This window comes from Fringilla coelebs (genome assembly GCF_963513975.1).
Source record: "Fringilla coelebs genome assembly, chromosome: 3".
NCBI lineage: Eukaryota > Metazoa > Chordata > Aves > Passeriformes > Fringillidae > Fringilla > Fringilla coelebs.
In genome coordinates this window covers 24,255,150-24,269,636 of record NC_140030.1, presented here as the reverse complement: position 1 = coordinate 24,269,636, position 14,487 = coordinate 24,255,150, and the positions used below count along the sequence as shown (strand labels likewise).

General features: G+C 41.1%; 1 protein-coding gene across 5 annotated transcripts in view; it reads left to right on the top strand.

The window, feature by feature from the left end:
• ELOVL5 (ELOVL fatty acid elongase 5) overlaps nucleotides 1–14,487 on the top strand; it is a 39,421-nt gene that overhangs the window by 17,289 nt on the left and 7,645 nt on the right. For 2 of the 5 annotated variants that reach the window (XM_084202936.1, XM_084202933.1), the window contains exons 2-4: nucleotides 5,427–5,495; nucleotides 7,398–7,585; nucleotides 14,280–14,357. In XM_084202936.1, coding sequence (XP_084059062.1) covers nucleotides 5,438–5,495; nucleotides 7,398–7,585; nucleotides 14,280–14,357 — 324 coding nt within the window. In that variant the 5' untranslated portion in view covers nucleotides 5,427–5,437. Of the gene's footprint in view, nucleotides 1–3,539; nucleotides 3,593–5,426; nucleotides 5,496–6,276; nucleotides 6,348–7,397; nucleotides 7,586–14,279; nucleotides 14,358–14,487 lie in introns of those variants that run through there. The other 3 variants (XM_084202935.1, XM_084202934.1, XM_084202937.1) reach the window with 3 other exon arrangements.

Below are 14,487 nucleotides of genomic sequence, written 5' to 3'. Positions count from 1 at the left end.
TGACAGCTTTGATTTTCAGTGCTGTCTTCAGTTCTCAAGCAGCCAAACGTTTTCAATTCTTGATATCTATAAAAGCAAACAGCAGTGTGATCACTGGGTTTTTGGAGGAGGGATAGTTTGTACTTTTGGAGGAAAAAGAGGAGTCACCTCTGCAGTGGCAGGGACTGGGAAACATTACTTTATAGAGAAAACACAAATCAAGATTTCCAAAAGCAAAAGCAAGTGCCTAAATTTAGGCTTCGAAGTCCTAATTTAGGAACAGAGAAAGTGGCTGTTTTCCAAAAAGGCTGAGCAGCCAGGCCTGACAGCACATTTCTCTCAGAAGCCAGAACAATTATTTAGATGCCTATTTTGGGGATTTTATTAGAACTCAAGTTCAGGCACTTAGCTGTGAAAACTGGGATCTGTTTCAGGGAGTTCTTGAGCAGCCGGGTGAGAGCTGGAGGATCCTTCTGAAAGGGAGCAGGCTCCTAGTGCTTTGAGCTTTCAGCTTAAAATGTTTTTTTTTTTGCTGCTGTTTGATTTGCTTAAAAAGGGTGCCATGGGACGGAAAGCAAACCTTTTTATTTTTCTGCATCACCTGGAAAGTTACTTCATGGAGAAACTCAAGAAACACCATCAAAATGTGATGAATTCTTTAATTGCTTCATAGCATAAACCCTCTAGAATGCATTTTTGTGGAAAGCATAGGAGAGAATTTCCTTTGAAGGGGGGCAGAAGCTGGTTGAAATCCTCCAGTATGTAGTAGCCATTTCCTCAGAGAGTAGTTTATGTGCATTAGAAGAGCAGGCTGTCAGTGCTGATAGCCTGTATGAAACACTTTCTAGAAAAAATTTTTGAAATGTATTCTACACAAAAAGCATGTTTCTGTGTAGGCTTTAAACTGTATTTTTGATTATCACACCAAGAAGCACCAGGGATATCAATGCCTGGACTGAGCAGTAGGGCAGAGCTTCACATCTTCTGCCCAAATATCTGGGTGGCTGCTGGAGCATGGTGGCTGTCTCAGCTCATAGTGCCAGAAATGAACCCAGGATGCCAAAAGAGCTAAAAAACCTGTCTGTCAAAATCCAGAGGATTATTGAAAATGTAGTGTTATAATGATGTTGCTCAGTCTTGTTGGGGCAAGGTGCAAGTTTACCCTTTGCTATGTTTGTGTTGCAGAATTAAAGTCCAGTAATTTTGTTTGTTTAAAGCATCAGATAGGGTTTTTTTCTGGATTAGATATTTGGACTTGAAGGAGTGAAAATGTCTTCCAGGTTGTAAGCCTGACTGCTTCCAGACTGTGATCCAATTTGCCCTGGTGCCTTACTGCACTGGTAAAAATTGGTGGCAGAGAGGATGATTTCCTTTTCCATTGTAGAAAGGCAGGTTAGGAAAAAATAACTGGTGTATATAGAGGTACATGTTTTAAAAAGCACTGTGTGGCTCACTTGGGTCTTTTTTTCCTGACTGTAGGTACTGAATAAGGCTATGGATGTAATCAGTCATTTTCTACAAGGCCTTTGACACAGTGCCCCACAACATCCTTCTCTCTAATTGGGGACATATGGATTTGATGGCTGGATTGTTCACTGGAAAAGGAATTAGTTGGATGACCACATGCAGAGAGGAGTGGTCAGCGACTCAGAGTCCTGATGGACAAAGTGGTGTCCCTCAGGGGTCTGTAGAGGGACCAGTACTGTTGTGTCCCCATCAGTGACATGGACAGTGGGATGGAGTGCACCCTCAGCAAGGTTGGCAACAGCCAAGCTGAGGGGTGTGGTTGATGTGCCTGGGGTGCCATCCAAAGGGACCTGGACAGGCTCAAGAAGTGAGTTTGGGAGCCACATGAGGTTCAGCAAGGCCGAGTGTGAGGTCCTGTACCTGGGCTGGGGAAGTCCTCAACCATCCGTATAGTTTGGGGGATGGAGGGATTGAGAGAAGCCCTGGTGAGGAGGTCTTGGGGGTACTGGTAGAGGAGAGCTGGCAACATGTGCTTGCAACCCAGAAAACCAGTTGTGTCCTGGGCTGCATCAAAAGCAGCGTGGCCAGTAGGATGAGGGAGGGGATTCTGCCTCACTACCTGGAGTGCTGCATCCAGCTCTGGGGCTGCATCCAGCAAGCTGGAGCCGCTCAGCCTGGAAAAGAGAAGGCTCCAGGGAGATCTTATTGTGCCCTTCAAGTACCTAAAAAGGGCCTACAAGGAAAATGGGTACAAACTTTTTAATAGGAACTGTAGTGTTAGGACAAGGGACAATGGTTTTGAACTAGAAGGCAGATTTAGACTAGATGTAAGGAACAAGTGTTTTCAGTGAAGGCATTGGAGTACTGGAACAGGTTGCTCATAAAGGTGGTAGATGCTCCATGCACAAAAAACTTTCAAGAATGGATGGGGCACTGAGCACCTTGAGTGGAAAATGATGGGGTAGTTGGACTAGATAAGCTTCAAAGGTCTCTTCCAAACCGAACCATTCCATGATTCTGTGAACAGTGTGCCTTGTGGTGGGATAGCTTGTAGGTAAAGGAGCATTGCTGCTGATCTGCTCACGTATGCGGTCAGCTGCAGAATTTGCTTACCTTACTTTCAGTATTAGGAAATAGGCCAATCACAGTGTTTCAAAGGGTCACTGGTTTAATTTTTCTGGGAGTCGATGTTTCTCTGAATTGGGAAACTATTCTATTTTAAAAAGAACCCTTGTAGTTGCTGCTGTTGAAGCAGTGTTTAATGTTGTGTGGCTGTTGGCAGGAGACTTGATGCATTTTCACATGACCCCCTCTGGAACAAAAGCAGATTGTTTCCTTCTGTTTTTCTGTTACACAAATGAGTTCCTTTTGAAACAATTTCTTTTTCTGCAGATTCTGGAAATCAACACCAGGAGTAGTTTTTCCTTTGCTGTGTCTTTTACAATCTGCTGTCAGATAATGCTGGCACAAAAAGCTGCTTTGGGGTACCAGCCCAAAAAAGCTGAGACCTCTGCAGAGAGCCTCCTCCTCTTGGGGAATGAGTTTTTCTTCCAGTTTTATGGAGGACTTCAGTGTGGACTTTCATTTCTTGCTGTCTTTACTATAACTAGGCTGAGTTTGTTTCTGGTTTCTAACTTGTTTGATTAACATATATGCATTTTTAGTGTCCAGTAAATGTAGCAATATGTGTGGCAAGTCACTTCTGACTTGAGCTTTTTTGTATATTTTAGTATAATAAACCTTTGGTTTGTACCAGCCTCTGCCATCTGAAGCTTTTGCCTGTGAGCAGCAAGGCTGAAGTCAGATGCAGATTATTGGCTGATGAAGTGCTGCATAACTAGGCCAATTAGTACTGGATCAAACAAGCAACAAATTGTTTAAGTAGGGATCTCAAACAACAAAATTAATCATCCAGCAGGGAGTGGGTTTCGTGGCAGTATTTAAGAGCTGACAAATGAAAAAAAAAAAAGGGGTGACAAAAAAGGTGCTTTCTCTAAATATCTTTTTTTCTCCTTCTAATTATATACTCATTTCTCACAGCCTTCCTGATGTTTGTGCTTCTGGTGACACAAGTTATGTTTCCTTATTCCTAGGACACCAGTGTGCCAGTGCTGTGGCCATTCACACAAGTGCTCACAGTACCATGGTGAGGTGACATAATCCCAAAAATGCACTTTATTCTGAAGTGTTTGCTTTCTTGGGCTAGGCTTGTTAAGTCAGAAAATAAAACCAGTATGGATTAGGGCAGCAAAATACTTCTAACATTTCTGGTTATTTCGATCAGGCCCTTTTGTTTGTGCGGGTGACCAGATTCCAGTGATGTTCCTGTGGCTTTCTGTAGTCCCAAGCACTGTGACACGGAAGGGAAATAAATCTCTGCTGTGTGTCCCTGAGAGCCCTGCAGGGAACAGTGGGTGGTGGTGCAGGCAGAAGTGCTCAGGGAGCCATTGGCCTCCTGCCTGGCCCTGCAGTGGAAGGGAAGAAGACCGCAGAGTGGAAATGCATGACCTAAGCCCCTTGTATTTGCTTGGTCTGTGGGAAGTCAAAGCCCCTGCAGGCCTTCCAGCACTGGCTCCCAGTGCCACTTGGGACTGGGAGAAAGCATAATTTGAGTCCTCTTTGGCTTTTCTTGTTGGACCTGGATGAAATTGAGGTTTCAGTCCCAGCTGACTAAAACCAGAGGATATATCATTAATTTAACTTGCATAAATCATAAATCCCCTAGAGACAGGATTTTCACAGGTGGAAGGGAGATATTCTTTAGGTGGAACTAGGAAAAAAAAAAAGGATACTAACTTTTTTTCTTAGCAAGTACATACTAGCTTGTGTAATTGTTTTGGTTGCTCTGTGGGTATACTGACAGCTTGTGTTGCTTATGTTATTTTCTCATAGCTAAAAATTGTTCTTAATATTAGTACTTTAGGAAAGGAGAAACACCACTAAGTGAAAAGCATTCTATTAGAAGTGGGTGAATTTTTATTAGTGAAATTACAGTACAGTTCTGGATAGAAAAGACGAAATTGGAAGACTTGGGTTTTTTTGGTTTGGTTTGGGTTTTTTTTTGTTTGGCTTTTTTTGGTGGGTTTTTTTGTTTGTTTGTTTGTTTTTTCTTAAGAAGAAAATTGCTTCCTCTTTTCTTGAGAACAGCTTTGTGCACAGTTGTCCCTGCTTGTGGACAGTTGCTGCTTCTTTCCTGCTTTAAGTGTAGTGAGGTACCACAATGGGAGGCCTCCATGTACAGACCAGGTGCTACCAATAGACAGTGGCCGTGTGAGGAGCTGACAGATGACATTTGAATCACTGATGTTGGATGGATTTTATCTGGTAATGTCTTACCAGTAAGCAGTTTCTGAACTGGAGATGCTCATGCCACAAGGTGCTGTATTTGCTTCCTGGACTCTGCAGCCCTCTCTGTCACTCGGTGACTGTTGATCTCTTGGTTTCATGGGCTGTTAGTCAGAGCTGTAATCAGTCACCTATCTGCAGGTGATAGCAGAGCCAGTGTTAACATTTTTCCTCGTTCCCTCCTCTTCCCTAGCTAGCCTTGCTACTTATTTTAGACTCTTTGTTAAAATAACTTCATAGTCTTTATCTGAAAATTTCAATGTTGCTGGCTTTCTCAAAGTCCAGTCCTCCTCCTCCTTGAGGGATCTTTCAAGATGCCAGCTTTTATTTGCGTGTACAAAATACAGAACTAAGAAGAACTTCAGGTTCATCTGAGCTCATTATTTTAAGCTTCTGTGCATCTGTAACTGTGGTTAAGTACTTCAGTGGGAAATGTAGCTTATACACCAGTGACTCTCTGAGACTAGAATAAGCTCTATGTACTTAATATATGCCGAGAAAGTCCATTATGTTTGCTGGAATTTTTGCATACTAGTATCTTCTTTGTTAACCCTAACAGAATGTGTTCAGATGCTGAACAGTAAACTATTTTCCTGAGCAGAAAAACTAACTTTCTCTTTTTCTTTCCATTTCAGTAGGTTGTATAATGGAACTTATGGATAAAACAATCAATAGTTACTTTGATGTTTGGCTTGGACCCAGAGGTAAGATTTCTCAATAGTTAATAAATCATAAATAAAAATGGCATTACTATAATATAATATAATATAATATAATATAATATAATATAATATAATATAATATAAACATAAATCAAACTGATCTTATTAGAACACAAGAAGCATTCTTCCTCTAACTTGACATTGACAGGTGATTACTTTCTTTAGGATCTGCAAAGCATCAAAATGTCTGACAGTGTAATAAACAAGAGTCTATTCAATGCTCCTAATCTTTTGACTTGAAGAGGTCATTCTTCTTACTATCAGTTAAGCTCATGTTGTTTGTCTTAGTGGCTGACTTACCTCACTGAGATCTTTGCTACTTTTTTTTTTATTTAGTAATAGCTTTTATTCTAAAAAAGCCACTTAATTTGCATTTAATGATATAAAAAATACTCTTGCCTTCATAACCAGATCTTCTCTGGAATTTTTCCCTAAAAATATCTATAGTTTTTGGGAAACACTGCTTCTTTGAAACCATTCTTTTTTGAAGAAGCAATTGTTTTGGTAGGTTTTGGCCAGGGAAAAACTCTGCAGGTGGAGAACTGCAGTCCTGGTCAGTGTGAGGAAGCCAGAGACTGTGGAACCAGGACAAGCAGTGGCCTCATGCTGTGGGCTTGGGTAGGATGGTCCAGTTCCACCTGGTTCTGACCAGGGGAATTAAATGGCTGCATCTTGCACAGAGTGTGCAGAGCAGTGCTGCTCAGTGGCATGTGCTTTCTTCTTCTGACTGCTGCAGTAATGCCTTTTCTCTGTCCCACTCAAGATCCAGTGATGGTGCCCCTTCTTCTCAGGAGAAAGTCTGCAGGAGATGGAACAAGCCTCTGATTCTTCTAAGTGTGTTTTCTGTTTGCTTTTATTAGTATCTCGGTGCCCTTGTTGCCCCTCTCTTCATACTAAGCCTGTTTATATCAGAACATCCAGGCTAAGTAAACATAATGCATTTGCTGGCATATGGTCTCTATTTGCTGTATGAGAAAAATCATGAACCATAAAGGTGGCAAATCCAAACAATTCCCTGCCTTGCCTACCTACTTTCCAACCTATGGCTTTAAGGCCTCCTTTCATACATTCAGGATCCATGTATGACTCCTTTAAAAATTAAGTTGAGACTGTGAATGACAGCAATTCTTGAATTGTTCATTTATAGTTTGGTTAACTTGGTTTCAGTACTTTGGGGTGACTTTAGTGAGGACTGAGGTACTGTGCTGTTGCTGGGGGTGGTTCAAAAGGATCACACTCATGTTCCACGTAGTTCCCTACAATTCTCTGATTGTGGGTGGTTTATGTGCTTTTCCTGAGAAGCTCATGCATTGCCAGCCAGACTGGTTACTCAGGCAGGACTGACTGCTGTGTGTTCCATTGCTCATACAAGAACTCCAAAATTTAATTCTTTCTAATAGCACATACCTAAGTTTTATTGTGTTAGGATGACTGGAAAACAATTATCAGGATCATCCACCTATAACTACAGAGGTATCTGCTTCACTCCTAGGTTTGCTGACTCTAGGAAATAAGATGTGTACCATCAGGAAGGGTTGGTTCGAGAAAATAAAGGGGAGAGATTTGTTGAAGCTTTTCTTTATAATCATCTGTGGTATTCAAGTGGGTGACAGTTCTGAATGGTAATGAGTACTTCAAAATAATAGTGGTAATAACTTAAGGATATTTTTGCCTTAGGAAAAGAATTATTTCTGCTTTCTTAAATAGGTAAATAAAATATTGTTAGTAATTAGCAACATGTCTGTTAGTAAAAGGGCTTGCTGCACTTCCTTTGTCTTCCTTTGGTATTCCAGCACTGGAATCATTTTGGGTACAACTATTTTTAGTTTGCTTGAATTCTCTCCTTACAAAATCTAAGTGTTTGTATGTTTTTGTTTGTTTCAGACCCCAGAGTAAAAGGATGGCTTCTTCTGGAGAACTATACACCTACCTTCATCTTCTCAGCCTTGTACTTACTAATTGTATGGCTAGGACCAAAGTACATGCGGAATAAGCAGCCGTTCTCATGCAGGGGTATTCTAGTGATCTACAACCTTGGACTTACACTGCTCTCTCTGTATATGTTTTATGAGGTAAGAGAAAAAGGGTTGCTGAGGCTTATTTCGTAGTGTCTGTTTTAATTACGTTGGCTCGTGTTGAAAGTTGAGCCGTGCCTCTGAATTGGGGAAGCATCTGCAGAAGTGGTGCAACCGTTTTCAATGTCACTTGTCTGGGGAGAAAACCCTGATTGTAATGTTACCTCTAAGGATGGTATGAAACAAACCTTGCCTTAAACATCTTTGCTGACCTTGTTTCAAATGCACTTTGCTCAGTCAGTCTGTGGAAGTGAAGTCCTGATCTGTCAGCATGAGCTTGGCTATTCCTTCACTAACATCTCCTTGCTCAATGTGATTGTGCTGGAGGACTGTACAAAGTACTTTGTAGCAAAACTGCTTTATCTGGAGGACAAAAGTAGCTTTATCGGGAGGACAAAATATTTTCTTTACTTGTGTTTAATCATGCTCGCACTCCTTGCATCTCTTTCTGTAAGCTTGCAATAGGTTCTTTTGAATCCTCTTCGTTTTGCTGGGAAAAAAAAATGTTGCTGAAACAATGCAACATGCAGACAATGCAATTATGATTCATCTGTTTCTTTGAGCTTAAAATCTAAACATGCAAATAGATTTCAGACTGAATTGAACTTTCTGTGGACTTAATTCCTTTCATAAAAACCCAAAGATTTAGGCAGTATAAAGTTTTCCACTTCCCAGAGAGCTCTTTAGCTGCTTTTACTCAGAACTGTCTGTTTTTGTTCAAGTCAAAATGAAGAACTATGGTAGTGTAAATAATGATGTGGTCCGAAAATTACTCTTTTGCTTTAATGTACAGAATATTCTGATGCACTTTTAACCAAAGTATTTCTTCTTTCTGTAAGGAGATATTTCATTTTCAACATCCTCTTTTCAATTCTTTCACTGAAGTATTTTCAAATACAACCTAGGACTAAAACTACTAATCTCTCTTTCTTTTTTTTTTATGAGCTTAGAAGTGTATATAAGCTGCGATTCTCCTTTGAGTTTGTAGTTAATTCTATAGTGTTTTACAAGATGACTGTTTAGAGATGAAGTGATTTAAATTCAATGTTATTTCTTTTGTGTCGTGAATTGTCTACTCAAAATTTATTGGGTTGCTTTATTAAGAAATTTGATACTTAATTGTTCAGTTGGTAGCAGTTTTGGATTCAGTAGGTACTTGGAACTACTTGTGTTCTTGATGTGCTTGCATTTCTAAACTCCTTGTCAGGGTGTTATAATCCAGAAAAATGTGTGTTGATCAGTTTAATTTGTCTAAATGTAGTCTTGATGTTGACTTCAATGTCCATCTGCATTGTTTGATGCAGGCATTATTTACAGTTATATAGTGATCTGTTGTTTTAACCTTCAGTAATGTTATTGAGAGTTTAGACGTGCAGACTTTTCTTCAGTTATACCAAGTATGAATACTTGGAATAATGCTCATAGTTTCTAAATTACTGTAACATTCTGCTGTGTTACAAAACCTGCTGGTTAATTTAAACAAGAGAAAATACCCAAACTGTTGATCCTATAAATGTCTTTTTCTTGCTAACAATAAACTCGTTACCAAGGGAGGACTGTTCATTATAGGCTGAAGAAGTCCTCTTACTTGTAACCAGAAAATAGCTTTTCTATTGTGGAGCAATGACACAACTAAAATGCAGTGAATATTAAGACCCCTCCTTCCTATATAGTGAAATATCTGATGTGAAAATGAGTGTTGCTCTTAATCTAGTATTATCCATATGGAACTGTTCATTAGTACTGTAAATATACCTCCTCCTTGTAAATGGGCATATACGAAGCTAGAGCATTGTGAAGATTATTAAACACATTATAGTGGCAAGAAAATGTGGTTGGCAGCACTTACAAGCTGGATGTGAGGGCAAGTGATGCTCTGCAACAAGGGACTGATCCCCATAAAGACGCTGCAAAGCAGAGAGCCATGCTGACATAACGCCACACTGCTTGATGTTTGCAGGGAGATGACCAAAGGGCATAGGGAAAAAATGGTTTCTTGCACCTCTTGGTATGCTCTCTATCTGAAGTACCTGCACAGCATGTGATACCCTTGCTCATATCTCATCAGTCTTGGAAATTTTCCTTGGAAGGATTAGCCATGTATCAGTACTTTATAGTGCACTTACTTGCTTTTAAGACAGAATTATGAGGAACAGCATTCAGAAAACTTGAGTAACTCCCTGTTCTCCTCCTTGTTGTAAGGAACTCTCAACTCCATTTTGAATTTCAGTTGGATTGAAATTTTTCAATCCTACTGTGAGGAAAATCATAAAATGTCGCCATTTATGAACTTGTTTAGTAGCTTGCCTGAAAAGAAGTTGCTTTAATGGCTTGTGTACAGTACACCTGAAACCCTACTTTGAAGTTTTTCCTGAGTTACAGCTATGGTGATTCAAGTCGTGATTCATAGCATCACAGCTCAGTTTGCATATTATGAGACCAAAACAAGATGTTAAAGTGAGGTACCCTCCCAAGTGGGATGAAAAGGATGACCTACTTGGTTTTCTGACCTTTATGTCTGAGTGATTGTAAGCAATAACACGGGGAAATTTGGCATCATAGGATTTGTGTTACTCGAGGTGTTGTGTACTTTGGTTTAAAATCACTAGAGATTTTAGACCTGTTTTGTGGAATTCCTAATAGTTTCTGTCTGTGCTTGCTATACCTGTTTTTATTAGGATATTTAATGACTTGGCTGGGTTTTGGTACTCGCAGAGAAGTGGACTGCTCTTGTCCCAGACAATATAACAGACAAGGCAGATCTAGGGGAGCTGGAGAGGTTTTTTCAGGCTAATTTGTCACATAATTCAGGAGGACAGGATGTTCTTTAAGGACAAACAATGCTTTATTCTGTAAAAGTCTACAGTGCTTAGACTTTAAGGAGAAATAACACTCTTATGTGTCAGGCAGGGGCATCAAGGAGAGGCTTCCTGCGTCGTGGAGAAGGTGCCTAGCAGGGACTGGCAGTGGGGTTACAGGATATGGGCTGCTCACCTGCTGGCTGGCAGCTGTGTCTGGAGGAGCAGCTGGAACAGCAGAGGCAGCACTGCTTCCCCTGTGCAAGGGCCCGTGCCTCTCTGCTTGAGTGTCAGCTGGGTAACTTAGCGAAGAGGGGAGAATGCCAGCTACCCAGTTACACTGCACACAGACCTATAGTGATCTGGAGAACCTGGGCTTACCTTGGAGAAAACTGCTCAATGATGAAGGCTCACTTTCTTAAGTGGTCTCTTTACTGTCTTTTTTTTCTTCATCTGAAAAATTCCCTACTGAATCTGCCTGAGAAAAGTCTTAGATTTTCCTGATGAGTGAAGTGTTGCATATGCTGTAGAAAAAGTGTAGGAAGCAGGGGACTGTGCAGAGGTGCTGTGTCACAGGAGCCATGGGTGGCAGCTAGGCTGCTCTTCCCTCTCCCCTTTCTTTCTCCACCCTCCAGAAGCCTGTATCTCTGCCCTGCGGTAACTGCATTCATGTAAAGATAAAGTTCTGTATCTGTGCAGGCATTTGCTTGCTTTGATCAGACCTCAACTTCTGTTTCTTTTTATTCTAATCTAGCTGTGTTTTGAGCCTTGTAAACCCATCATGCCTTGACAGCCTGACGCAGTGCTAGGTCCCTTATCTGCCCCTCTCCAGAGAGTGTCAGACTTTAGTTTTATCATGAGAAAAAAAACAAAGTCCTCCACAGTAACACCTCTCCTCCACCCAGTCAGACTGGTATTAGTGTCCTGGCCTGTTTTGGTAGCAGAGGTGATAAAAAAGCATGTGCTGCAGCATTTCAAAGAATTCAGCAACAGAATTACAAAATGAAAGCAATAAGAAAAAACTTCATTGCAGGGGAAGAAAGTGTGGGTTGTTTTGGCACAAATGGAGTCTTGAGCTGCAGGTTTTCCCCTGAGCTGAGGGGCCTAAACATTGAGTACCATTTTATTTGGCTTATGAACTCTCTTTTTGTGCTGCTTAGAAACCATGTGAAGTGGTTTGCTCAAGTGCAAATGGTTATAATTGGCCTTTTCTGGACATGTTAATTTCTCAAGAGAAGATTTTCCTGTGATTGTCCATCAGCAGTGCCATCAGCAGGCCTGGACTCCTGCCAGCCTGAAGATGAAGGACTTCTGGAGAGAGCAGGCAAGGAAGGAAAGGTTGTCTAAGGCTGTGCTGGCAGAGGAGCCACCGCCCTGTTTGGGGGCAGTTTCAGACCTACTGTACCGGGGTGTAAGGGGTCTTGGAAACGCTGGCATCCAGGGAGCAGACCTCAACAAGTGTGAGCAAGGACTTAAATGCACTGCTGGAAATTTCTGACCCTTCCTTATCGCTTTTGGGGTGTCAGGGACAGCTTCCTGGGACTGTACACCTGTGCATAATGGAGCCATTTGTGGTCATGTTTCAGGGTGATCTCTTGGTTTTGTTTTCTGAAGCCTTCCAGCATGAGATGAAAGCATTGTGGGTGCAAGAAATAATGATGCCAGGCAAAGGAGCAGCTGGCTAAATGGGGAAGAATATTATTTACATGTTGTATGTTGCACTGAGTAAGGTTTGTGGGCAGCAACAGCAGTTTGTGGGCAGCTGTAGCAGCTTTTAACCAACTAGTTCCTTCTGGAAAACGGGGAATTAAATTATTTTTGTAACTATACTAGCTATTTATATGATAAAACATGCTGACATTTCCTACAAATGCTGCTTTTCTTATGTCATTTGTGGCTGTGAGAGTATTACAGTTCCTAGCATACAATAATGTGTTCTTTTGTGAACAAGGGAGTACTCAGGTTGAGGTGAAGCCGCTGCTCATAGCTACACTGATGCCATTGTCCTTTAGAGAGGTGGCATGCATGGAGACACCTTTGGTTGCATTACACCTTAGATGGTGAACCTGTACTTCTTGCAGGAAAAGTGCTGTGGATTCACTGTGCCAGCCTTTACTGGGAAGAAGTTTATGGAGCGCAGCATTAATGGTGGATGTTGTTTGGATTCATTACAATGTAAACAATGTGATTATCCTTCTATTCCTAAGACTTCCTTGAACTATGAGAACTGTATGAAAACATCTGTAAGCTCTTAACATGGTCACAGCACAATGTGGTGTTCTGTCTGAGGGACTGGCGGGCGCTTGCAAGGCACGCAGTCTTTCCCTCAGTGGCCTGAAAGTGGCTTGGTGCAGAGCTTGCTCTGGGGCACAGCTGGTCCTTGAGCAAGGTACCACTTTTAAACTGGTGTCCTCTGCAGAGCCCTGCAGCCAGGAGAGGAGTCCTTCCATGGCTGCCTTCCCTTTCTTGCTTGGGTAGGGAAAGTGCCTGGGTCTGCTGCTGATGTGCACGGCTGCCCTGCCCTTGCTTGGCAGGGTGCTATTGATTTATCACTAATACAAGACATACTTTCAGATCTGTATATTATGATATAACTAGATGTACAGTTTTTTCCCCTAAATTGCAGCAATAATATTATCTCAGAAAGTCAAAAATAATGACCTAGGCTGAGTATTTTAAAAGCTAATTTAGGAGGAAAATGAGGCATGAAGGAAATAACATTGGGAAAAGGTAGATCATTTAAGTGATAATCATTATTGAACCTTTTAAAATTAGCTTCCTGTTCACAGCTCTGAGCAGCATTTAGTCATACCAGTTATTGTAGTCCTTTAATCAAGTTATCTTTAAAATGACTTTTAGTATAAGGAATTTCTACTGTGGCTTTGCAAAGCTATTTCTTATCCTGCAGGCCAAAAACATACGACTTGCTTCTGCCTTTCAGATGTTTTATGAGATATCTAAAAATTTTTTTTTCACTTGGGAGTTGCCTCAGGTTGTTACTCCTCTCCTCATGCTATTCCCAAGAGGAAGAACATCTTTCTAAACAATGTTCAATCATCCCTTCTGCTGAGATATTAAAGGGGATTTTGTTCATGTATTTGCACATGCTCCCTTCTCCCATTCAACCCTCAACCTTCCTACCATCTCCTACCACCTGTGAAAGGGTGAGAATCCAGCATGGATCTTGTTTCTCTAGAGATTAGAGCCAGCCCCCCCACAGTGGACACCCTGTCATCTGTCATGACTAATCTGTCACCCTTTATTGTGACTCTGTTATGTTTGAGGTGTTACTTGTTATGCCAGGAAGTCAGGAAGGCAGTGGCATATCCTGCAGAGGAAGTTACTTATATTGGGAAGGATGTAATGTGCTTGGCATGATTGAATTGCTTAAAAAGATCTTGAAGAATGGCAATGCAGTGAAGCATGTGTTGTTAGCTGTTAAGGAGAGCAAAGCTGAAAATATGCTCTGTCACATGGTTGAAAAAATTATAGTCACATTTCTTGAGTATAACATTTTTTAAAGATGTAGCTCTTTCTAAAAGTAATCAGAAGAATAATGTATTTACTGAACTTTGGTGATGTACTTTCCCTAACAGTGAGATTATCAGCAAAGAAGGAGACTTCACTCTGAAAATGCTCACACTGTGGGATAAGTGGGGATAAAATGTTTTCTCCTATTTTTATTCTGGTATATCCCAACTGGGAGAATTTATTAATTCACCCTTCACTATGATTCAGTCACTGCTTGAAACTTGATTCAACCTAATGCCACCCTCAGGTGCCCAGGATTTTCTTGACACCAGGTGTCTGGGCAGAGCCACTGTGGAGGTTTGCAGGTGCCATGGAGTTCAGCCTCCTCCCCAAATAATGCTTTATTTTTTTTATTTGCTCAGCTGGTGACAGGAGTATGGGAAGGAGGATACAATTTCTTCTGTCAGGATACACACAGTGGAGGAGAAGCCGATATGAAGGTACTGTAATCAAGACTTAGAGCTGGAAATGTTTCAAATTGTCCACTTGAGTGTAAGTGGAGAGCAGAACAGTATTGATTATGCACATTTTGGTTAAACTGTAAGCTTTTTTCCTCCTTTTGCAGTACAA